General features: G+C 33.5%; 1 protein-coding gene across 5 annotated transcripts in view; it reads right to left on the bottom strand.

Annotated features, from left to right (window-relative positions):
* Positions 1-23,722, bottom strand: part of Nckx30c (solute carrier family 24 member Nckx30C) — a 68,175-nt gene extending 44,453 nt beyond the window's left edge. For 3 of the 5 annotated variants that reach the window (XM_072896658.1, XM_072896660.1, XM_072896659.1), the window contains exons 1-2: positions 22,831-23,722; positions 11,058-11,081 (exon numbers count right to left, since the gene is read on the bottom strand). In XM_072896658.1, coding sequence (XP_072752759.1) covers positions 11,058-11,081; positions 22,831-23,706 — 900 coding nt within the window. In that variant the 5' untranslated portion in view covers positions 23,707-23,722. The remainder of the gene's footprint in view (positions 1-11,057; positions 11,082-22,830) is intronic. The other 2 variants (XM_072896661.1, XM_072896662.1) reach the window with 1 other exon arrangement.
* Between the last annotated feature and the right edge of the window lie 3,633 nt (positions 23,723-27,355).

Raw genomic sequence — 27,355 nt, 5'->3', positions numbered from 1 at the left:
ATTAAAACTTTTATATATATTCCGATTAATATAAATATCAAGATATAAATCCATTATAATCAGTTCTTACTAATTATCATTGTTCTAAATGTCACTCAATTCATACGATTGTGTTCACACAATTTAAAATTATATTATATAACCATGAAATATGAATATTTTTTTCAGTATTAATATTAACTTTCCCTGTGACATTCCCTGTGATATTCTTTTGGATTACTTGTATTTATACATTTAAATGATTTCGTTATAATACTTACATTTACATATCAGGTACATTAAATAGTTTGCAACTCATTAGCATACGTATAGCATTACTAGGTTGATTATCACTTTGCTAATAGCCAACTTTGCTCATTAATCGTTGGTTTGATTTTTATTTATAACTTAAGATAAGAAATTATCTAAAACGCTACATGAATTATCATCCTTGTCGGAAGTGAAATTAATAAGCGAAAACATTCGTGTGCGATTGTGGCGCGTTACTATCTGGGAAATTATTTATTAATTCCGCAGGTGAAACATGCGAAGAACTTTCTTCCGGCTTTTGCAATTTTTGCAAGACAAAGTTGCATATTGTCCGACACGCGTCACACTTGCGGTGGCAGAATACAATACGAAATTCTCGGCCAAATTGCAAACGAGTTTGTTTTTAGTAATTTCTACACAACATACGAAAGCGATTTGAAGCGAACGATAATTTCCAAGTTTTAAAATAGTCTTAATTTCAAAATATCTTAATTAATCGATAAGGCGATATAATATTGCTATCTGATCCGCAGAGCTTTGTTTCGTACTTTAAGATATTTGATTGACGTCATAGTTGCTAAGGAAAGGCCATACCATCTACGCTGGTCTCGTAACTTGCTGTCTTCGAAAATTGCACTCAAAGGAAACTTGAGTATTTCATCTTGAGAAAAGATTTGTCGATTTCAAAAACTTTCTACGTGTAGTTCGTCGATTTGTTTACATTTTTCATCAATTCTTAACTCGCGTTATAGCGATAACTTCTTTTCCACCGCTGATGTATCGAAATCGCTCTGCGAATCGTTCTTTTGCTTCAAGTAATAAAAAAAGCTCACAAATTTAAAATATAGGACAAAAGAAAATTCGACCTTGAATTTTCGCTGACTATTCCTCCGGCGCTATTTGCTCTCACATTCTTTAACATTTTTTATAACGTCAAGTAGGCCGAGAAATTTCTATGATAATATCAAATCGAACAAGAGACAAGAGTGCGAACGCAGCACAGAAAGGTATTTGTAGAATTTTCGAGGATCTCTGAAGAAAATTGGGACGGTTTCCTTCTCGTCCTACGTTACTTTCGCTGATGTATGCAAAGATCTTTTTGCATTTCAAGCGTTTTATCTTATCAGTTGTACAAAAGTTGTAGCTTGATGTGGATTTCATATCCATGCGCATTAATCATTTTCTATAAAACTTTAATTGTTTCGTCAACGAGATTTGCTTTGCCTCTTATTTCTTTATTATTATTATTTCTTTTCTTTTTATTAAATATATGACACGAAATATTGCGTAGTAGTATTATGTGTAGATCAAAGAGAAAGATCTCAATGAGAATCGCTAACGTCTATGCACACATTGAACAAATTGTAAACCAACTAACGCGATCGCGAAGCTTGACAAATGCAAAGCCGACGAATGTCACTTAGCTTCAACTGTTGAAAATTTATGATGGATGCGGTCGATTTATCAAATAGAAATCTATTTGTCGCGTTGGGATCAATAGCATTTTATGTGACGTAACATCGAATTATAGCGACCGCGACAGATCTTTCAGCGATTTTCAAAATTCATTTTTCTAAAGCCGAAGGACGAATCAGCAATATAAGTTTTGCTTTTCGCTTTTTCCTTCTCTCTGTAGAATTCTTTCGTGCCCTAAATATTAATTCATCCAAAAATCGATGCGATGGCAAGATTGAGAGAACATTTCGTCCATAAACGTAACTTTCATACAAGCGGAGAACAAATGGATTTCTGTCACGGAATCAGATGATTCTTAGTAATACAGGAAAATAATGAATAGCCTAAAACGTAGTATTTTCTTCATGTATTGTCGCAAAATTACATGATCTCATCGATTCCGAAATAGTTTATTTCTCAGGAAAATTGCGTATTATTATCATTCCTAATTAAAAATACATGTAGTAATTAGTATGGTTCATCCAACGAACGTAATATTGGGAAGCAAAATTATTTGCAAACGTTATAATATATTGACAAGAATAGTCATATGAAAAAGCATATATGTATATATAACTGCTGCTTCTAATTGAATATTAGCGATCATGAGAAAGGTTACTATATGACAGGTTGTCGGCTGCAACAATAAGCTTGGTGCTCGCGTGTTAAGCCGTGCACACGCGGATGAGTAAGCAGCTTACGTGAACTCACAGCGAATTTATATGAGTTAGTTTAACTGTTGCACGTATATGTGTGTGTGTTTCTCTTGTAAACGATCCTAATTTCATAAATCATGCATCTTCTTCTATTATTAGAGAAATTATCAAAAGTAATATCGCGAAATTATTCAATTTTCCATGACTTTACTTGATTATTAAACCTTAGTATCTTTTCTCTGATAACGTAATTATAATTTGCATTTAAATAACCTAAATCGAAAACTATCTTGAATTTTGCTCTTCGCGCTTTGTTTATATAACAAATAATTTTCTTCAAAGTGTAAATAATTATTAATAGCCTACTATAAATAATATATATATAAAAATACAAATGCCGTAAAACCTTTTTTATTATGTAAATTAAAAAAAAAAACTGCTAGTTATTATCAATGGATGTAATAACGCGATTATATTATAAAAATCTCATATTGTGTGCATGTAAGAATCTTCGTTCAGCTAATTGTGTATTATAAGCGGGTTGCAGATTTTATTTTTTCCATAATTCTATGTAACAAACAGATTTTGCTTATAATAATCATAATCATGATTCGATAGAAAAATATATAACAATATATTGTACTGTAAGTGTTGTATAAATTTACTTTCATAGCACATTTGCCAAGGAAATAAAGTTATATGTAGCTTGCGTTCTAGAAACAATAACTATCATTGCCAAGCACACACCGCTTTACAACAAACTTGCTGCGCGTCAAATGCAGAATTTAATTGTGTTAACGCATACTGTTACAATCTTCCCGATTTCTGTTTTACTCAATATCCGCTTCTGTGTGTAGTTATCTTAGCCACATACCAAAATGTCTAAGACATTTCAATTAAGAATTATGCAAAGAGATATATGCATCTATATAAAAGACTTTTCTTATTTTCTAAAAAGCTTCGTCACAGATGCTTGTCATTTTGATAAAATTTGTAAGATCCGTGTTAACGTAATATCGAGTATCATGTAGCTATCATCACCCTTTTACCGACAAAATTGACTTTGCACCCGTGTGCTAGTAACAGTATACTGCAGCTATCGCGCTTGTATATTTTCTAAAAAGCTAACCCTCGTATTTCCTCCACAATGTTAGATACATCGTTTTACGACTTTTCCAAGCATTTTCATGCTAACGGTGCATATCAAATTTATATTCGATAGTTATGTAACTTATTCTGGTTTCGTAAAATGGCACATCTATTCCTATAAAACTGAGATTAAAATATAAAAATATAAAATCGTATAAAATACACGATAATCAAAAATTGAAATAATTATTATTTTATTTTATATATATATATATATATATATATATATATATATATATATATATATATGTATGTATATATAAGCACAGAGAAAGTTTGTTATAATGTGATATGTTATATAAAAAAATTATATATAGAAGAGTGTTACTTCATCGCAATACTATTGTTTTTAACAGATTAATATTTAACAGATAAATCTATTTCCGTGAATCTACGTGTAAATTTGACTTAAATTGACAGTACCAAAAATGATATAATTCATAATAAAGTATACAAAAATATAGTTTTATTGATAGTGACGTAAGAGAGAGAAGAAGTTAAGAGGGAATCAATGTGTTATATGTAAAATGATGTTCTCTCAAGCGATTATCTGTTTTCCGAAGTGATAATTAATGGCCTGTTATCAGTGAGTGTTATAGTTATAGCTGTGTTCGAAATTATCTATATATTAGCAATCGACAGAGATATGGTACTACTCTAAGAAGGGGCGTGCAAGATAACGTTGTGATATATAACATCGTATGCGACATTATGCGATTTATTTAATATAATGTTAAAATATATAAAGTTTGTTACTTAGACTTAAAATAAGATAAATAATCTTGAGAACTGTAATGTTAATATATATTTTTATTAAAATAGTATGATAATAGGAAATTACCTTTCATGCATCGAGTTTAAAGTAATATTATTAGAGGATTTTTTTCTATTATATATATTAATAAATTAAATTAAATTATATAAAAATGATAAACTACATTATATGGATAATATATATTATCATTATACTCGTATAATTATAATATATATATATATATATATATATATATATATATATATATATATAATATATATGTATAAAGATGATATACTGTTCACCTTTTCTTTATATGTAATTCAATATTGGAACAAATTTCGATGGTGATTAAAAATTTCACAATCCTGAGATGTCGTAAAATTTCTACATTAACGTGAAATCAACGATAAAAGTGTACATAATATCATTTTATTAGGGACGTTGTAAAAAAAGAATTTAGAAAATCGTAGATGTATGAGATATGTAATATGAATTCACTCGTATAAAGATAAAAATCTGAGAAAAAACTGTCTTTATAGTATGAGAAGAAAAGATATACGTGAAAAAAATGCTATATCGAGGGTAATTTGCTTGTAGCCGACGTATTTATTCTGAGAAATGTCACAGCTTTCCTCTTCTCAGAGTTTTTTTTAACTGAAGTAAATTGGATCTGTTCTCGTTGGCTTACTAATGCCGCGATTTAATTTGGCCAATGAATTAAAGTCCATGATATCTCATGGACTGAAAATATCTTCCTTTTAATCATGCAAAACGAAGGCGATGTTTAAATTTTACTGCTGTAACTACATATGATTATTTAGCATTTATATTTAACTCTCGTAAAGTTTACATAAACTGTCATAAGAGCTAAATGAATGACACTTGCAAAAATAAAGAAACTAAAACAGATTCTTGTAATACATTACGTATACCGAGGCAAAATTAAAATCTTTACGAGTTTAATGATATGACTCCAAATCATAACTTAGTGTAAGTGATGGCCGTAGGTTTTTTCTGACTCTTTCAATTGAAAACCTTTATAATAACCAATAAAATTGATTCGAACATAAAATTTATTTTTTCTCTCTTTATAATTAACCAACAAATTAGACTATCTGATAACATGATGAAATAAAATTTTGATAATAAAAAATTTTATAATGAAACATTTGATAATAAAAACATAAAGAAGTACCACATCTGGTGAATAATTCCCTGCAATTTTTTGTTGACATCTCTCTCACATGATCATCATCCTTGAAATTACCCTATAAATGCGCAACGTTTTTGTAGTTTTCTATTACAGTCCTTCCATTTTATCAAATATTGTGATTACAATTAACCAACTTATTTATACATGAACAGTCCAATATGTTAGACGTTAGACATATAACAAACGAAGACTTAGACGCTTTGATATTAGCTGCTAGCCAATTCAAAGTGATTTACTACAATTTAACTTTCAACTTTTCTATTACGACTTTAAAATTGTGATAGTGAGATATATTAAATAGTGAAATACATTCATTATTATATGTACTTGCAAGAATATTTTTATTACATTGATGTTATTTCTACGCATTTGAGGGATATCACTTTTATCCGTTCATTCATATATCATGCATAAAATATGTTGTTTTACAAATGAATAAAGTGAGAAGTTTCTGTAAGTACAAGTGACCATATTTTATTTATAATGACATTTACTGGAAAAAGGTTGAAATGAGTTAAAATGTATCATATTTTATTTTAATTTAATACAGTACGTAGAACAGTAATACAACATTGTATGTGTATACAATAGTAATACTGTTGTACGCATCTTATATTTTCATTTTGTGATAATATCAAATATCTTACAAGAATGAGATGGAACGTGCATGACTTGTTTGTTAAATTAAATTTCTGTTAAACCATCCGCGTCAGAAAACGAAACAAGGTTTCATGTGTGAACATGACAGATGTCGATATGACATATTACAAGCACGAATATAATTTCTCAGATCTTCTATTTTAAAAAGTAAGAATATACGTGTTGCAACATGTTAATGTACTTAATTTGCAAAAAATAAATAAATAAACTAAATTTCGATTAAAACAACTTTTATGAAATTTAAAACTGCACATTCGTTTAATTATCGAACAAGATTACTCATAATTAAAATATGTTTTAATTAAACTTGCTTCTGACATTTTATAATAACGTGCTTTGTATGTGTCTTGTATATGTTTCGTATGATGGCTCAAGTAGAGTAGTAATTATGACATAATCGCATTATTACGGATTGGCAAAATATTATATCAAAAGGCTATATATACTGTTCCTTTGATGACATTATGGTAAGAACAGAGAGACTAATACGGTTGAAAGTTAAATTGTGGTAAATCACGTTGAATTGGCTAGCAGCTAATATCAAAGCGTCTGAGTCCTCATTTATTATATGTCTAACATATTGGACAGTTTATGTATAAATAAGCTGATTAATTATAACAACAATATTTGGTAGAATGCGAAGGACTGTATCAGACACGTGTACGCATTGATCAAATTTATATTAACATGACATGTCTTGATTCTAAATAAAAAAAAGAAATATTTTGTAGAAATATTGTATTGTTTAGAGAAACATTGAAAAAATTATATTATATAAAAATACTGCCATCTTATATACTTTGGAAATCGATAAGCGAAAGAAAATACAGAAGTGTCACTAGATAACATATGTGTGATATTACAGTCAACATCTTATATACCGCAGAAATGTAGTTTAAAATTCCATTCTACATCATGCTATATTTCAAACGTCGTTAAATCTAGAATATCATTGATGATATCACTCTTAAAAGCAAAGTTATAAACGTCACAATATATTCTATTTCTGCTATTGCACATAATTTAGACATATGCGCATAAGAGATCTCATTGTGTCAAGTTCTATTATTAACCTAGTTATGCATTATTTAGCTAGAATAAATGAAAACTTTATCTGTGCATTGAAAAATTAACTGCAATGAAAACGTTGAACAAAAATCTGTCAGGAAATGCGCCAGAGATAAGCGATTAATAAAATGATAAGTACATGTCTGATGTGAATAATGAGATTGCATGCGGCGTATTAAATTCTATGTTAACCCTTTAAATCTTCAAATTGGCCTAGACAGCAAGGTTGAAGTATGTATTCATTTGCATGTTTAATGTGAACAAGCGCTCGTTCGAGCAATCTCTTTTATTTGAACAAAATATTTTCCTAACCAGCAACTTTTGCTCTCGTTGCCAGCAATATTTGTCCGATAAGCGTATATACATATAACAATAATTTACAATAATATTGGGAAAGTGAATATGCGATAGATTGTTAGCAATTTAATTCAGATTAATGCGAATGGCATCAAAATTGCATATAAAGAAGTATGCATGTGACAGCGTAATTTTGAAATAATAATGCGCGTAGGCAAATATATTGATAGCACGCGGTAACGTAATTTGCACATTCAAAACGCGCGCGCGTAGAAAGGTCTTTTAAATTTTAATTAAATGGACGGAGGGGGTTACATTCGACATTTTGAATGGTGATTGATATTGCTATATGATCGAACAAATTATAGTATTTGTGATATATCGATAATTTCCGTGTGTGACATTATCAGCACCCTGTCATTCCATATATATATATATATATATATATATATATATATATATATATATATGTATGTATATTTACATATTATGAGGACTATTCGGAATTCAATATCCAGTAGGCTTGGCAAAATAAAACAAAAAACAAGAGAGATATTTTATTATACAAAGGTTATTTTTGCATTATTGTTCGATATATTATAATTGATCATCTGAATTGAGCCAGCTTGCCATAATGCGGTACAAGCTTTATCAAAATACGATGCTGCGCAACGACAAGTGCTTTTATTCGAATGGCGATTATGTCGAAAAATAATGTATATATGTAAGTAACTTTTATCTATAATAAAATGTTTTTCCTGTTTCTTGTTTTATTTTGCCAAGTCTCTCTACTGGAGGTTGGTCTTTGAATAGGCCTCGTATTTCTGGATCTCAAAAAAGAATAATTAAAAAAAAAATACTACATTTAATAACAGAAAGCAATGCAGTAACAAGCTTTATGAACATTTTGACTTTCGAACCATACAAATTATATGTCATATGATATGTTTGTATTTTAATTTAAAAAATGCTAAAAAGAAAGTTAGAAAGAAACAAGTTTAGAATATTATGATACAATAATAGATCCTATTCTAAAAATTTTAATATACGCTTTTAACATCGAACCATTTGGATTACACGTGTGACCATAATTGTGCAAAATTGATGAACGCCGGTGATACATGTCACATCAATACACGTAACTAGCAATTGCTATTTCGATTGAGGAAAAGCCACTCGAAAGCCTCAGACTGGAAGAAGTTTATGACAACTACGGTTGCTTTACTATAGCTTTACTACTGCTTTACGTGCAAAACTAGCCAGAGTCCCGAAGTCTTTCGCATCGAATCGGTTATTCCAGCCGAGTCGATAGGGTCGCAATTACACAACTTTTACTTCCGACCCAGTTTGCGCTTCGTATAAAATCATTTCACCCGAGCTTTCTCGAGCAGGACCTTAGATAATGAACAATAATCGCGCACAAATCTTTAATAAATTCTATTCTGCGCCTTTTACGTTATTGGTCAACCTTTCTAATATCGAAAATATTCGTTGCAGTCGTCACATATACCGAACGCTTTTACATTTATTAAATTAAATTCGATAAATGTGATTGCCCCGCTAAAACTAGACATGACGAATTGTCGCACATGGCAGTTTGGTTTTTGCAACTGAACACAATCGTCACATTCTTCAACAACTTTTAATTTCCTAAAATAACTGGACGAGGACTCGTGTTCAATTATTAAATAAGCTTCCATGAATAACAACGCGTGATCTCGTTTTAAAAACTCGGACACGTTGGACTAATATTATCTAAAGAATACAAAATTCATAGCAAAATTACCTCGCCTCTTTGGTAACGTCTACCTGACCCATACAATTTCGTCAGGATGAAATTTTTCTATGGAAGTTTCGCTTCAAGGTATAGTTGCGGTTAGTACTGTTTAGCTAATGATGCTCGCATGATAGTAAAAAAAAAAAAAAAAAAAAGGTAAAGATTAATCTCGCGAAAGACTGCAGGAGATTCCCTCCGATCGGCCCGACAATTCAATTATCCGAGCGATTGGATTTTCCGCACCGTCTCCATCAGGAGTAAATTATTTCGTACTACGGGGAGTAACGGAAGATCCGTAGCATCCTGTGGTGTATAACGAATAATCCGATGTTATGGCACACGCAAGAACAAGCGCCGCTTGCACTTTACGGCTGATGCATTCTTCACGTATCGCGATTCCGGACCGTTTCAAAAATTGCCACAGATATAGCCCAGGATTTATCAAAGTGAGTCGAGGTTATCGAAGCTATAGATAGTCAGATTGATATTCACGTCATCCGGCTGTTGTTCCGTTTTGTATCGGATCGACTGATGTGAGAGCTTTCATCGATCATACGAAATAATTTCGCTGACTGTTCATTAAAATTCTGCGACAAGTTATTTTTGATTTTACAATATTTACATGAACTTTTAGCTCGATATTAAATATTGTATCGATTAAACAAACAAATGTTTTTGTATAATGTGTGCGTATAAATGTGTGTATTTATAAATGCCATACTATATGTATGTATAGACTTTCGTCTCTATTTAAACGTTAACAATTTTGTAATCGATATCCATTTTAATATCAGATTTATTAAAAATTTAATCGACAGGCTAGGATAAGAAGTATTGCAAGTTTTTTTGTCTTAAGCAATTAATTATAAATAATTCAGTTATGAGCAGAAAATTTATATAACTTGCTAATGGAATATAACAAGAGTTATTTAAAGTAAAATAATTTATGGTATCGCGAAAGCTATTGATATAAATCAAGTTTCGGATGCTTAGAATGTTTTCAAAGAACGAATTTAGAAAGCTCCGCTCGAGCTTGATAGAATTTGTTAAAAGTTGGTATACGAGTATCGCGTAAAAATCGTTGCTGTACTTTCGCAAAGTTTAAAGGTTCAGTTTCTAAACTTCTCGGTTTCTTGATCCAGCTGGGAGCTTACATCATCCAAAAGCACTATTCTCTTTGCAAGATACAATATAATATTAGTCATAAAAGTACATAATGTTGTTTGATGCTGGAAACTAGAGAATAATAACAACTATAATCTATTTCAAACGTCATTTAATCATGTACAGATACATATGTCTGTGCGAAATTTTACTTAAATTCTATGTTATTGTTGTAACTTCATATGTTTTAATATATATTTAGGATTTAAAAAAAAATCACATTTTATACGCTATACACAGGACATGTTTTAAGAATAAGAATGTGGTACAGTTTTCTACACATGTAACATGATGCAGCTGTTTACGATTTATTAGGAGGAATATCATTGATTATATATTATCTTCATTCATATTAATTACTTTTCTCGTAGATTTCTTAAGCAATTTTACATAGCATTCATTTTTTTCTATTTTATTTGGAATAAAATTTAATATCTATTATTAAAAGTTATTTGTTTCAATCTGCGTATACTACGAGAAAAGTTAATGGTGATTTCAGCAATGGTGATTTAAAATAAAAATGGTAACAGAAATCTAAAAAGATGTATAAAATATATGCATGTAAAAAATACCGAAAACAGAGGAAGGAAGAGAAAGAGACATGCGACTCACCAATGCCTGGGCGGCGCTCTGGTGCTGCAAGCAAGAAACATTCAGTTACAATCACAATAACAACAATCAGTTATGTTTCTTAGCTAGCTCGTGATAACAGTAGTAACAAACAATTCAACAATAATGCGGTGCTTACGAAAGCTTGAATACATCGACTGATACACAGACAACACTGAGAAAAATATGTGAAGCCGTAGAAGCCAGTCACAAATTTGCAAGTTATAATCTATACATATATATATATATATATATATGGAAAGTTCCGAACGAAGGAATTATAATAATGTTTCTGAGATAACGAGAAATTCGTGACTTGGGCTATCTGGATTACATATTTTTCCAAGTGCAATTCTTTTCTCAGAACGCAGCTGCACGTTGCAAGCTTACATAATGCGCAGGTTTCGTGTTAATAAAATATGCATGTCGTATGTATAATATTAGTGTTAGAGTTTCAAATAGTATGGAGCAATAGTGGCCATAAACAAATTTCGATCTGTAGGTCAACGAAATTTGTTGAGAAAAAAAAAAGATCAAAGTTCCTAGCTTCAAAATTATTGCGTAGAGAAATTTTTTTAAAAGCATGCATATTCATAAAAAAATCTTTAATATATTTTTCGTGTACTTATTTTTATTGGTGAGATTAACACAAAAAGTATTAAAATGTAAAAGTAGTAAAATGAACATATAATATGAATAGCGCGAACGCCGTTAATATTATAACTGTAGTTGTAATATGTAATAAACTTTTAATATATAGGCCAATTGTATATCACCTATCTCGCACGACTTTTCGTTTTATTTCCCTGTGAATGCGTCATGTGTCCAGATATATATTCTGCACAGTTTGCGCGTTACATAAAAAAAATATTTGTTCGCGCAAGCATCGCGATGCTGTCAGAGGCAGACTATTGTAACTCGTTTCGAGATTTAGTGTTCTTCACGTGAAAGAGAAAATCGAAAGTAGCATTTATCGCGGCGATAAAATGGGAAAGCATCGCGAGATGTGACATGTATGCGATATAAAAAGATGTACGATGATTTGAAAAATGCAAAAACAAATATAACGCACTTGATTCGAAGCACGCCTTTAGAGTTAAAACCCGAGATGCAAAGCGATGTCGACCAATGTCAAACGATGCGGAAAACATTGGATTGACATTTAATTAAACCACTTGTCTTGAGAAATGGATTTCACGTAGTTGCAAACGCGTAATAGCCTCGCGGCAACTTATTGTCATCTTTAGAAGAGCGAAGGAGTTTAGAACGAAGGTAGTAAACAATAAATGTCATATCATACAAGAATAAAATAATAATGATCGCTCGACATTAAACGAAGAATGTCGGTTCATGAATAAATTAACATTTTGTATTGACATTTATTTTTAACTGAATGTAATCATGTTACAAACTCATTATTTTCGTTGTCAAAAAATACGCTTAATTTATAGGCATTATATCTACATAAACCTCATTACAATAAAATGATTATTCTTAGCATACAGTTTTCATCATTTTATCTATTTTATTAGAATTAATACATAATAATCATATCAATAAATATTAATATTACATTTAATATTAATCAAATATTAATATTAATACTATAATTAATATTAATCAATAAATATTATTAATTAATATGAATATCGTACGCTTCAGGCAATAAGAAAAATTACTTCTTTACATTTTAAATATTTGACTATCAAAAATATGTGAAAAATACATTTCGAAGACTATCAAATATTGTTCGAAAAAAATCGTTAGTTTTGAGTTATTGCAACGCACGCATGCAATAAGATAATAAAAACATCTTGGCAAAACTTAGTCAGTACTCATGAAAATTAATTACTGTGAGCGTTTCATAATTAATGAGACGTCTGAGAAAGGAGCAATAAGCGATAAGCTAGCTTTTGTGAAAAGTCGTAACTACATCGAATTTTACTCTCGTTGGTATATGTACAATAATATTATTCATAACAGTGCTCGTACATTATTCAATAAATCTTTCCATTATTTGCCATCAGCAGTGACAATTCAATATATTTAATTAGAAAGCAGCAAAGTTGCGATATCGATGTTAATAGACAAAATGAGACTTGTTTACAATATAGCCTAAAGTAACTGGTTAAAAAATATTTAAAAATATTATAATATTTTACAACGATAAAATTGACGATTTACAGTGTAATATGCTGCAAATAAAGAGCGATAGCCGTGCGAAGAAATATAACAAAGAGATAAAAAATGTAAAAAATATGACAGAGAAAAGCCGATATTTTTGTATATTCTTTCACGAAACAGAGATTCTAAATAATTTTTTATTATCGTGTTTATCAAAGAAAGAAAAATTATTACACGTATAAATTCACTTTTGATTAATTTCCGGCACTTTCTAAACATGCCGATCTCGAGGATAATCTAGAATGAAATAAACGGTCGGATTGGAATCCTACGTGAAATCGATATGGTCGTCAACATGAAAAATACGAAGAACAGGCAACCGCGTACCAAACGATAGATTACAGGGAAGCAATAAAATCCTTTAGTCACGTCCTCAATCAGAATTTCTTTTCCGCGACATCACGTAAAGAAGATCAGCGATTAATCGAATCACGTTTTACATAATATGATTTATCTTAAATGCAGCAAAACGACTATTAAGGACTTTTACTTGATATAATACATTCTGCGCTGAATGACTACATAAGATCGACAAAGTAAAAGCTAAAACAGTGTTTGGACCTCATTTATAATTAAATAAAGATGGCATTCATAGAGACTGCATGCTAAGATTAATGTGCCATCTTGAAGCTTTAGTATGAACCGAGTACGAGGTGTATTGTGTTACAAGCTTATTTTCTCTACAACCAACATCAAAGCGTATAAACGAAGTGCAAATTCGTGGAAGAAACGATGGACCTACTTTCTTAAGCGCTTCTAAAAATATGAGAATAATTGAATTAAAATTGTTATTTCATGCTAATAATTTAAGGGATTTATCTTCTATATAATGTGGTCTTTTTATGCAATTCTGAGGAATGAGGAGTGAAATGTGTGCGACAAGCAAGATACGATGATGATAATATCTGTGGAACGTTAAAAATGTGGAGATTTTCTATATGTTAAACATTTTATGTACGTTGATAAGAGCGCGTTTCGTATATGAGAATAATTATGTATAAGTTCTTAATGAGATATTAGCCTTGTGAAAGTCCTAATTTTCATTAAAAAATTATTACGATTAAACGTAAAATTCCTCTCGGTTTAAGAGTAAAAGAGATGTGAGAGTGATGTTGACCTATATCGTCATTTGCGGAGGTCGCATATATGTGTCACTTCGGAAGTAGAACCATCACTTTGTGGCCAGTAAAATTGCGTTCCAAGCGCAACTCGAGCTGTAACAATTACCGACGATTCAGTTGAACCGCGTCTGCGAACTTTCATACAGTTTAATTCGACACGTTACTATATACGTTCTACTGCAGCTTTCAATGTCCATCATCTTACTTCTCTTCTCTCGAGACTTTTATCCCTCCTCGCAAAGGAACGATCCGCCGAAAGCGATCTAATTTTCGATTACGCGGCACGAATATCTTCTCTTTCCTCTTCTCCATTTTTCGAGACAAAGGAGCAGATTATGACGGAAGATTTACGATGGTAATTACAAGGTTGATCGCGAGCACATCGATCAGGCCGACGTATACCGCGCGGAATAACATTTCGAAAGCAATTCAGTCCGAACGTATACTCGCGTTAAAAGAGAAGATGTTTACACTTGCAAAGTGCTCAAGGACGAGATAATCGCATGCATTTTAATCAACGATCGATATTGTTAAGGAATACGGATAACGAGTGGTGTTAGAGATGATATATTGTATGCTCCAGCAATCTAGTTATTGCAAAAACTTTTATTCTATTCTGTGATTTATTTGATATAAAACTTCCAACTTTTATTATGATTTAATATAAGGCTTTCAAGTTCTGCCTGCGCAGTGTCTGCAATATTTTTCTTACAAATCTTACACAGCTTAATAACAATATTACGATACGCGAATCTATCTCAATTACTGACCGACGTTATACAAGCTCCTGAAATTCGTGAAATTAATTCACTTTTTGATTTTGCTTTTAAAGTCAAGGAAGTGTCTAAATCAATGCAGCGTCAAATACTTTTAAATATTAGAAGATGGAAGAGAACAGTATCAGCTTTCATCTGTCCGTATTCGAGAAAGTTCGAGATAAGTATTAATACTCTTGATTGAGTCGAGAAGTCGTGACTTTTCTAACGACCGTGTCATTATTTCGCTACACTTATTCCAGTGTGATTACAGCTGACCCAGCGGGCTGACGAATTTACGGATTATTGGTCAATTTGCCGTGTATCTTCAATTTCCATATTTCTATTGTAAAAACTCCCCTTGTGTCATGTCAAAAATGTTTTTGTGTCAAAGGCCATCAAAAGAAAAGAATAGTTAAACGTATTTCAACAATAATAACTTTATACTTTGGAATTTTCTACAAGGTATCTACTTAAATTTTCTAAAAAAAATTCCCTGAAAATTCTCTAATCTCCATGTATTTAAGTTCAATAATCCACGTAAAGAGAATACTTAAAAATATTTTTTAGTGCAGTTTTCTGAATAAATTTTTTATTGTAAATTTTTTAATGTTTTTTTTCACTTATAGAAAGAAAAAACATAAAGCCATTTAAGTTTCAAGTGCTAGATTTACAAATGTATTAAAAAACTGAATAACTTTTATTAAGATAAAAATTTTTAACCTTTATAACATTTTTATTTTTTGTCACTAAAAATTAAAATAAAGAATAGGTGGTGTATTTTCAATATTTTGTTAACAATAAGATATTGAATATATTAACAGAAATATATTTATAATTTACAGTATAAGAGTGAAATTATCAAAGAGAGAATTTTTTAAAAATTCCCAATAAAATTTCACATGAGAATTTTTTTTTAAATTTCCAATAAAATTCTCTAATTTCTCCAGGAATAAAAAATTTCATGAGAATTCTAGACATTGTATTTTTCCAAGGAGTATACACCCTGTTCTATTTCTATAAGAATCTTTTCGCAAATAAAAAGAGTTTCGGAGATTTCTTCAAAAAATATTAATTTAAGTGAACTTCAAATTATCTAGCTTATTATTTCGTACCTCGAAATAGTAAATATTTATTTCATGATTAATGGTGGTCTATATTAGTGCTTCAATTACTCTGCTATGATAGTTAAAAATTATATGATAACTCGTTATGTTTAATTTCGAGTATTTTTTTCTTCTATATTTGATAAAAAAAAACAGATTATTTTTAATGATAAAATTATTGTAAATTAACTATTGTGTATGCATGTGATTTTATGTATGTATTTTAGTAACCGAGATCTTTGGAACGAGGGGAGAATGGCATTGTTCTAAAAAAAGAACAAAGGAGATACATACTCAGTGTTCGGCAGAAAAGTGGGTCGAGGTTTTATTATACAAGAAACCAATATAGTTGTTAATTATTATACGCCATATATATATATATATATATATATATATATATGAGACAAAGATACAAAATGATAGCATGTCAATAGCATTAATACTTTAATGTCGCAATTATATATATTCACTAACAATAAGAACGCTGTAAATATTATGTTAAAAGCTCTTTTCGACCAAAGATGCAAGAATCTGTTGAAATAAATATCCATGTTAAATATACGTATGTAAATAATGAACACATCGGTTGTAATTACGGTTATTTATCGTATAAATGCAAAATTGTTGCAGCGAGACAGAAAAGCAGAGACAGCGGCTATAAAAAAAAGCCATGCATAGTTGCGCGCGCATGACGTGTTAATAATTAGATCGATGTGCTCATTTACTATATTTACAAACTCATAATCCGTTACGGTGCGATGAACGATTAAACAAAAGGAGCGTGTGATTTAGCGTGCACGGGTACACCGTTCACATTCCAGAAATGTCAAAATTATATTTTATATCATAAAATGTCTTTAATTAAATTAAACAATACACGGATTATATTCGTGTAGGATTAGTTCAATATTTCAAATGGATTAAATAAACACTTTTTATAGAATATAGAATAATATATAGAATATTTCATATCAACTCTCATATTATATGCCTAAAGAAACTAAATATATCGATATAAATTTTTCTTTCAATTTCATTTCGTATAAAAGACTTTTTTTTATGTTATATGGTAAACACAAGTTTAAATGCGTCGTAGAGAGGATCAAAAGAGACCGCAGTTAAAAGTTGTTAAGTAAATAATTTCTTAAGCCTTCTTAAAGCTGTTAATCTGAATCTATTAATTTGTAAATCTATGTATTTGTATTTTTTTACGCGATATAAACATAGTGACAGAAATAGTTGAAATATTATTTGCAATAATTTTATTTGTTTCACTGCGTCAAATAAATATCATTCTTTTTCATCTTTTAACGATTAGAAAACATGCTAAACGTTAGCTGTCATTTATCGGTTTCGATGTTGCTTGATATATTCAGTACAGTCACGATATACATCCATACACGTATATGCATGTGTCTAAGCACATTCCTTTTAACAATGCTATGCGAAAATGCATCTAATAAATGTTAAAGCAGACATGTTTACGACGTCTAGCATACGTCTAGGCCGAAGTTTAATAACGATTAACGATCCAGCAACGAGCTTGCGTTTCAGGCACGAACCGTAGAATATCCAAAGGTTTCGTTCAAGCTGATGACTGAATTCGTGCTATCTCGCCTGTAAATTTTTTTTTCCGTCCACCCTTATACATCGGCGCATTATGTAATGCTTCCTCGCGTGTATACCTATATATACCTATACGTCCCATCGGTCTTTATAACTTGGCGAGAGGAACGAGCGAAGCGGATTGAAACGCCGACGGTTGCACGCGGTCGGGCGTTCGCCGAGACTGGAAGCATGCGGAAGAGCCTCTGTCGAATCGATTCGACGATGGGTGGAGAGGGCCACGGCGCACACTGCATTGCCGTAACTCCTCGGGGTGAAATTCCAAAAGTCAAAAACTAGAGAACGGTGCTTCTTTAAAAGCTCCGAAAGCAAAAGGAGGCATGAGAAAAATCACCGGTAATGAGAACCGTCGTCGCGACAAACGTTCATCCAGCGAAATTATTGGACTTCGTGTTCCTATAAATCTTTCGTGGCGGCGTAGAATTTAAAATACGATCCCCTCCTTCGAATGTACCCAGCCCCGTGGCGACCATATTAATTAAGCCTTTAATCATTCTATTGCCAACCGCCGCCTCTTGCATATTTCGCACGAGGCTCGCACGCGACATTATTCTGCGGAAAGAACAATAAGGCTAATAACGACCAATTTAAAAGTTCAATTGGTACGATGGCGCGTGTACAAGTTCATGCCTCTCTCAGTTGGAAGATATCTATTTTAATAAAACCAATGTGAGATATCTCGCACCACTGGAATTTTTCTCTGCAAGATGAGTCAAAGTTATACTTATATGTCAGTGCTGTTGTCATATCATTTTCGTAGAAATGATTACGGGTGTGTACGGGTATACTGATGGCAGTTAAAATCTTCATTAACATTAAAATAATTTACATCGCTACAAATATTTTTATTACATTTATTTTATGGGTGTGTGTGTGTGTGTGTGTGTGTGTGTGTGTGTGTGTGTGTGTGTGTGTATATGAAAGATAGCAGATAACATTTCTAGCGGATCATCTCGATTTAATTATCATAATACTGATATTACACGCAAAATTAGTTGAATACACTTGATATTAATAGACACAACGATAGCAACGTCTAATTATAATCTCGGACGCACGTTCATCGTACGCGCGGTAGAAAAAAAAAACTTTTGAGCGCGTCGACTGATAGTAACACTTTGCACGCGAGGTGTTAAGCGCATATTAACCGTAATATGCGTATAAAATGAGAGACAGTGATTAACTTCGTGGTGTAACATTATTATATCTATTATGATTAATATCTTGATCAAGTCAATTCATTTTAAGTGTTATAAAGTTTCAAAATTTATATGTATAAATATTTACGATGCAATAATTTTGTAATATAATACTATTGTTTAATTATGATGACATATATTTAAAGATAATTTAAACGAAATACGTTATAAAATTATTAATATTATTGAGATTAGTTTGTAACGTTCTACATATTATAATTGTTTACAGAAATTATCTAAATAGCGTCATTTTAATAAATTTAATCAAGCATGCAATTTCAAAAGTCAGACGCATTTATGCAGTTATATCAGAACTGTTGCCTTCTAATAATCACCTTCTAGTAATCAACGTCAGTAAGAGAAATATATTTCGCATTCTCGGTGTTCCACGTGATTGACAGCAAAGCGTTTCCGTACTTCGAAATATTAGCGGTAAAAGTAGAAGTAATATGAGTCTGCGAATTAAACATTTTCGCCAATCGATATCGCGTTAATACTGCTTTCACCGAACTTTTGTATTCTTAGATTTCGTTGACAAATGATCATCGCTTTGTAAAAATAAAAGATAAATTTCAGTTAAGCCTTCCTGAGTGTCAGCGTTAACGACCCCGGAGGGAAATGAATAACGACAAAACGGATGCCGCGTCTCAACTTCGAAGAAGCCGATTACGTATTTCTGAGTTACGTATCTTTCTCTAGTATTTTTAATGTCTCTGATATTTTAAAGCTATTTCATTATTTGTTATCTCAAAACTGCTTTATCATCTATCATATGTTATAAATTAAAAAATAAAAAAAGAGATCAATGAAAGTTACGGTATTCGTACATCATATATCTGACGCAGGTTTTAATAATTGAAGCGTAAGAATTGAATTTTTCAAAATATAAAATGTGACCTAATTAATATAATTCACATTCTATAATTGGAGACATCGTTTTTTTATATATTACATGTGTGTGGATATATTATATTATAGGTGAGATTCTGCGAACGCACGGTCATCGGAGTATCTTGGATGACATGGATTTCTATTTCAATCATATTTTTTTGTACCACGCACCTTAAAATCTGTGTGTGTGTGTGAGAAAATTCTTTAACATTTTTCTAATTTTATTCTTAAAATTATTTTTATTAATTCTTCATATTTTATTATATTATATATTATATTAATTATTTACATTTTATTTTTAATTCTTTATAATTAAACAATTTTTTTCCCGAATCCTTATATATTTAAATTTATAATTTTGAAAAAAGAGAAATTTATTCTGTAATATTTCATCATTAGACGTATATTGACTCTTCTCATTATTATGCAATAATTGTTAAAAAATTTATCTCGAACTAATCTTATATACATATAACCTTCCTGAACCGTGATAAAAATTCTCTCTTTTTTCTTTGTTTTATAATTTAAAAACTATAATTTAACCTATGATTTAAAAACTTTTTACAAGATGTACTTTTTTAAATCATTTTATAAATTTACATATTTTATAAAAATATTACAAAATTTTCCTTATTTATATTATTATTTTCTTATTTATATTATTAAGATCTAATACATTTTTCACATGTTATGTTAAAAATGGCCTTTCTTTAGAATAGTGATTATAGAAAAGTGTCTTTCCCACGTGCAGTTTTTCCTTTCGTTATTCCGTCATGTGCAAGATTTAAAATCGATTACTATAAAAACACACTCTATCCACGGAGCGTTCACTTGAAAGGTTCTTAATCATTAGGTTTTTTCGAGCGAATCAATCGCTGAAAGTCATTACGAAAATATAGGATTACTCGTTAAAATGTTCAAATTTGGAAGACGTTTGATTGATGTGTCATGTCTAGTCTTCGACACCAATTAGAGATTATTGGCGACGTTTGATGCTCTCATCTTTAACTGATAACCTTACTAGATTAACATAGCCATTCAATGCTGATAACATTATCGGCGACTGAAAATATAACAAAACTCACTACTGTCACACACTGACGTCTGAATTATTATACTAGTACTGAATGTTGTCACAACAGCTAGCTTCCCATAATGTAAAGTTTCTACATTTGTATAAAGTACGGGGGCGCGTATTGTCCCGCCATTGTACACCACTGTAAGGCACTCTTTTGCGACAGGTCAAAGAAACTTCAACGTAGAGAAGCTCACAGTGCTTGTGACGTCTCTGACGACCTTGAGTTCAAGACTTCCTTCGCTTATAAATCGTGCTTTTCTATGTACGAGACACCATTATTAGATCGAATAAATACTAGTTGGTGATTTATACGCAAAGATGACTAAAATCCAACATGCCGAAAGCTTGCAATCATGTTCTGCACTAAAATATCACATGCTCATAGCAAAAATCGATGTAGCTATTATTTGCAATCGTTAAATGTTATATAAATCAATGTCTTGAAATAAATCTCGTTTTTTTCAAAATAAATATATTTTTTGATAATATAATAGTTGTGATATATATTGAATAGAAAGACAAATTATTTTTATCGTTCTCATAAATATAAATATATATATAATTATATTTTATATAAATATATATAATAAATTATGTATATTTTTATATAATGTGTATCATATCAGAGAGAGGTAGAAAAAATGATAGACATTTTGTCATGGATCTGTAAAATAAAAAAAGAAAGAGAAAAGTCACTGTCTGTCATCATAATCATATATAAAATTCCACGAGTAATGTGAGGAAAAGAAAATGTTTTGAGAGTATATTAGTGCAGCAATCGATATATCTCGATATCTCTCCCTTGGCCTACATGTGGGAGGTAAGCGGGTCAATCCTTCATGTGTCCTGCACTATGACTGACGTTGTTCAAAATACATTTGAACTAACAGTTTTATTCAACACGCGAACAATTTCTTTTAACAAATTAAATTCGCAAATTATGAAATTTACAAAGATAAATAGTAGAATTTATCTACTATTATAGTTATTCTGATAGTTGTATATTTGTTATTTTTCTTATATATGGTGTTCGTAAATCTTATAATTTAAAACTTATTTATAGATTTGTCAATCAAATATTCAATTTGTCAATTTACTTACTAATTGAAAAAGTGAGAACGTGAGAAAAAGAAAGGCTCTAAATTATTATATCAATTGTATATTGTCATTATATCAATATCATTCATTTGTCACATAATTTTGCTCAAGGTCACATTCTTTATCCACGCTGTGCTCAAGATTCGCTCGTTAATTTTATTCCAAAATGCAAACTGAGAAAAATCATAAGGAAAAAAAATAAACGTGTGACAATATCTGTCCACGAGACAAAACACCGCCTACGAGCAGTCGTGCGAGTACGTGAAGTCACGCGACGCTCTATGCTCCTCCATGAAATATAAAGTCACAATAGTAGCGTAGAAAGAAAGAGCTTACATGGTGTGTAAGTATGTGTATATCGGAGGAGGGTTGAAGGGGATGAAAGAAGAAAGAGAGAAAACGTGAAGAAAAAGAATAGAGAAAGAGAGAGAGAGAGAGAGAGAGAGAGAGAGAGAGAGAGAGAGAGAAAGAGAGAGAGATTGACGGATAGGTAGATGGAAAAGGAAAACATGTGCCGATAGAAAGAGACAGCGGTGACATATATTTATATAAAAGAAGGTAATGGATAGAACGAGACGATACGACATATAGGAATAGAGCGAGAGAGAAATTGTAGAACAAGACAGACTGATCGATCGGTGTAAAAGTAGACAGAGACAGGGTCAGACATTTTCCTAGATCGCGGTATGTATGGCTCGCATATACATTCCGTACATACCGAAGGCATCAGCTGATCGGTAGACCTGACCCGGGTCACCTTGTTCCTGTAAAGTATCCTTTTGACGAGTTTCTCCATCGGCTGGTTCCACTTCATGAAGCTCACATATCCCAAGTAGAATCCAAAGAGCACGAGCGCTTCATACCAGTAAATATAACTGTCGCGGAAGAAGTAGATCAGGGTGAGTAGACTGGCGCTGTAGAAGGTACAGTCGCGAAATAGAGGCCACCATGTGAGCGACAGTACGGTACGCGAGAATATAGCGCACATGCCGATCACGAAGAGGATGTTGAAAACGGCGGAGCCGACGATAGTGCCGATGCCGACATCGTCAAACGACACAAACACGCCTATGATCGATGTAAATAGTTCGGGTGCCGATCCACCGGCCGCCATGAAGGTGGCACCGGCCACGTCGTCGGCGATCTCGAATTTCTCGATAATCACGTCGAGCGACGGTACGAAGAACTCGTCGCAGACGATCGCTAGCGCAACAAACATATACACCACGCCAAGAATGTGAAGTATCACGGCGCCGCGGCGCCGCTGATCAGTAGTGAATAGATCTTCAGGGAAGAGCGGCCTCTTGACATCGGTTTCATTATCATTAGTCCTATTGTGCTCGTCGAAACTCACAGCGTGGTTATTGTTATGATTATTGTAAATCTGCACACTGGTACCGTTGCTCAAATGCATCGGCATGGCCGTGCTACTCGTGGTGGTGTGAAACATGATCGGGTTGCTCGGTGCCGGTCTGTGGCCCGAGGACGACGAGGGGCCCATCGCGAGGGCCAAAACCGCGGAGAGCAGAGCCATCGCCACCAATCGGCGTCTCCGCCTCCAACATGTACGCCGATCGCCGCCCGTCGCGATCATCGTCGTCGTCGGTGGTGGTGCTGTTGTTGATGGTTCGCACCCTCGAGGACGTTCGCCGTCGTTAGCGAAGCCTCCGTCCTCCTCCACCTTCGCCACCTTCTTCTTCTTCTTCTCCGTCCTCCTCGGCGTCCTCCACCCTCTCTCTGGCCCCCTCCGCCCCCTCTTCCTCCTCCGCCGCCAGCACCACCTCTGGCTCCTCCACCGCCTTCTTCTACGTGTCGTATCGTGTCGCGCCGCGGAGGGTGTTACGACAGGAGAACCGTACTAAGGCTGGGTCATGCTGAAACGGCGATGAGGAGCGGCTCTTTGCCGATGTCTCCCTCTGGATGGACCTATTATCTGTGTGACCGCGGTTCGAGATTCTCGGTACCAGGGATATATATCTTTTCCCTTCGTTTCCCGCACTGCGTTCTACTCTTCCTCGCTACTACTCTCCCACGAGTTTTTTCACTGAATCCTCACGACGTGGGGACCGGAAGAATTAGTCCGCGGCGCGTACTATGATTACTACTATTACTATAACCAATGCTGATGTACGCCGCTACTATGAACAGGCTCGGATAACCGACGTGACCGATATCCTTTTGCTTCCCGGCGGCGTCGGCGTCGTCGTCGTCATCGACGTCCTCGTCCTCGTCTTCGTTCTCGTTCTCGTTCTCGTCCTGGTCGTCGTCGTCGTCGTCGTCGTCGTCGTCGCCGTCGTCGTCGTCGTCGTCGTCGTCGTTGCCGTCGTCGTTGCCGTTGCCGTTACCGTTGCCGTTGCCGTTGCCGTTGCCGTTGCCGTTGCTGTCGTCGTCGTCGTCGTCGTCGTCGTCGTCGTCACTGTTGCCGTCGTCGTCGTCGTCGTCGTCGTCGTCGTCGTCGTCGCCGTCGTGGTCGCTAGGATGCGGTGGATGGTGCATATAACCCTGGATGGATATACAGGAGCAGCAGAACGGCACCCCCGCCGCGATGCCCGCCTGCTGCACACTGGAACAACCCTGTTCCGTTTCGTTCCTCTCTCTCGCTTTACTCCCGTCCCCTCTTCTGCCACCTCGCACCGACGTCGCACCGACTCCCTCCTTCTATCTCTTTCTCCCACCGTGTATTCCCTCCTTCGATCTCCTCTGTCTGCCACTGTCTGCTTCTCTTTTGCTCTTTCGATCGTCTTCCATTCTCCGTTTCATTTGCTGCCGACTCCCCTTTCGATTCTCTTTACCGATAGCGCAATTTCTCTCTTTTTTTCTCTCTCTCTCTTTCTCTTTTGCTTCTCTTTCGTTTAACATCGGTCTTATAGTATTACGCATTTATCCTTGTCGCACTAGAGGTTGTCCGCGGTTATCCGTCCTCTTTTTTCATCGGGTACCTGTATCATTCTCTTTTCTACCGGGTTAACTTTACGCGAGCAAAGAGATCGTTTCCTCTCTTTCTCTCTTCTTCGTTACCTTTCTTCTTTATCAACCATTCGACATTCTCCACCCTATGTTCCCATCTCGTTTACTTTTTCGTTCCTTTTCTCGCTCATTGTTTATCTTTCTTTGCGAGAGATAGAGCCTCCCATTCTTTCTCTCTCTCTCTCTCATGCGCACGGAAAGCTTCCTGTTTCCTCGCTCTGCGCTAGCCGCGTCACCCCGCGTTTCTCTCTTTTGCGCCACCCAACATCCGTGGTGGGCCACCCCGACTCCAACCCCGCCGAAATCGCCCCTTCGAACATCGTCCATCTCGCTTCGCTGACGTGCCGCCGTCCAGAATATTTCTCTCTTCCACTTGCCGCGATACCCGCACCTTCCTCCCCAAACCTCCCTTCGTACCAACGAGGGAAGTGGTAGGTCGTGGAGGTGGGAGCCTGCGCACGTGTGAGCACCCCTTGCCGGGCCTCTCCCGCTCGATATCGGAGAGTCGACTCTACAACTCCACGTTACGAATGCACGTATAACGGGTGTCACCCGGACGGATTCCAGCCGTCCGTCGCGCGGTGTACGTGCGCCTGACTTCGCCAGTCCGGCATCGACTCCTTCCTGAGGATCACGCTGCAGACAACTTCTCAGTGCCGCTGAGCAGGCACAATCTTCTGTGTCGAAAGATACAAGACGTAGGTGACTCGTTTCAAACATTGAGAAATCGTTGGATTCGAAGATTCAGACTGATCAACGCGAAGAGACGTGACATTCTCTCTTTCACATAACTTTCGTCTATGTTAAAGTCTGTCGAACACTTGGATATCAATACGGGGGAAATGCTATCGGTGCTCTTTGGATATTTGAGATAAGCTTTGTTCGCCCTCGAAGTTACTATTCGAAATAATCGGATGGCGCACGTGTTAGCGTTCCGTGTCTCTGATTTTTCAGATTTTTCCTTTTTATCAATTACGAACTAAAATATTTTAAAATTATCGCGTATTTCAAAGGAAGAGATGAAAGAGGAGAAAAATCTATCAAGGGATTCGCTCCTTATCGTATTATATAAACATTCGATACATGTTTATTTTCGCTTTTATCTTCAATAATGAGAAAATTATTGTTACATATCTGCTGATTTTTTTAATGCAATTTTTCCCAAGTTATCTGTTGCTTGCTTCTTCAAGATCAATCACAGATAAAATTTGTAAGAACAGTTTAAAACTATGTCATGAATAATTATTGATTGCGATTGGCTAATAAATTAACAAATATCATGCGTAAATAATAATTTGATTGTCAGATTCCAATGTAATTTTAGAACTTTGATTTGTGATCAAATTAATTTAATATAGTTTTAATTTAATAAAAATGCATATATTGGATTCTATTTAAAAAAAAAGAGAAAAAAAGGAAAGTTTTTTTAATTTAATAAAAATATATTCTAATCTAGACTAAATTTCTTTAAAAACTGTAACTATAAGAAATAGTTAGCCGAGTTCTCCATTTATATGCCACCAGTGTGGTCACATATAAATGATAGTATAACATTAACATTATTAAGTATAGCCAGCTTACGAGCAATTATATGACACGTTTTAATAATAAGCAACCATTTTATATTTTCTCTTATGATTATTTTCTCCAATTATTATTCCATAAGCCAATTTAAACTGCGTAACATAATCAATTGTAGTTGTAAGTATATTTCTTACATAATTCAGAGTTTCTTAGAAAAAATAGAAATACGTAATAGTGAGCCATCCTTTCTAAAAGCATAAAAACGAAGATTATACGCCGTATAAACTCTTGTTGCTCTTCAATATAAGCTCTAACAGCACTTGTATACAATCATGGAAAGTCGCGGATATTGAAGATGGATAAAGCTCTATTATTTCTTTATCGTTTTGTTCGCATTGCCCGAAGACCTAACCGATAACATCGATTGTGTAATACAAAATGTTTTTAAGATGATTGAATAGTTTTATGTTATAAAACTTTAATACATTATATAAATTTAAATTCTGTATAGAAACGTCTTTTGATAATTGATTTACTTGATAAAGAAGCATGAAAACTTGTCAAATGTAGCAAGTAGCTTAGTTCTAACTTTGTTTAACATTGTTGCAATTAAGGAATTGAGGAATAAGTATACTCGGACATGCATATGAAATTTCTAGAAATAAGTAAAACGTAGGGGCTCTAATATAATTAAATAATAAAAATAATAATTGAGAACGGGCCAAGGAGAGTCGAGCGCAGTGATTAAAAAT

This window comes from Anoplolepis gracilipes, chromosome 7 (genome assembly GCF_047496725.1).
Source record: "Anoplolepis gracilipes chromosome 7, ASM4749672v1, whole genome shotgun sequence".
In the NCBI taxonomy this organism is placed as follows: domain Eukaryota; kingdom Metazoa; phylum Arthropoda; class Insecta; order Hymenoptera; family Formicidae; genus Anoplolepis; species Anoplolepis gracilipes.
The sequence above is the reverse complement of the archived record's forward strand: the minus strand, read 5'-3'. Positions and strand labels throughout refer to the sequence as shown.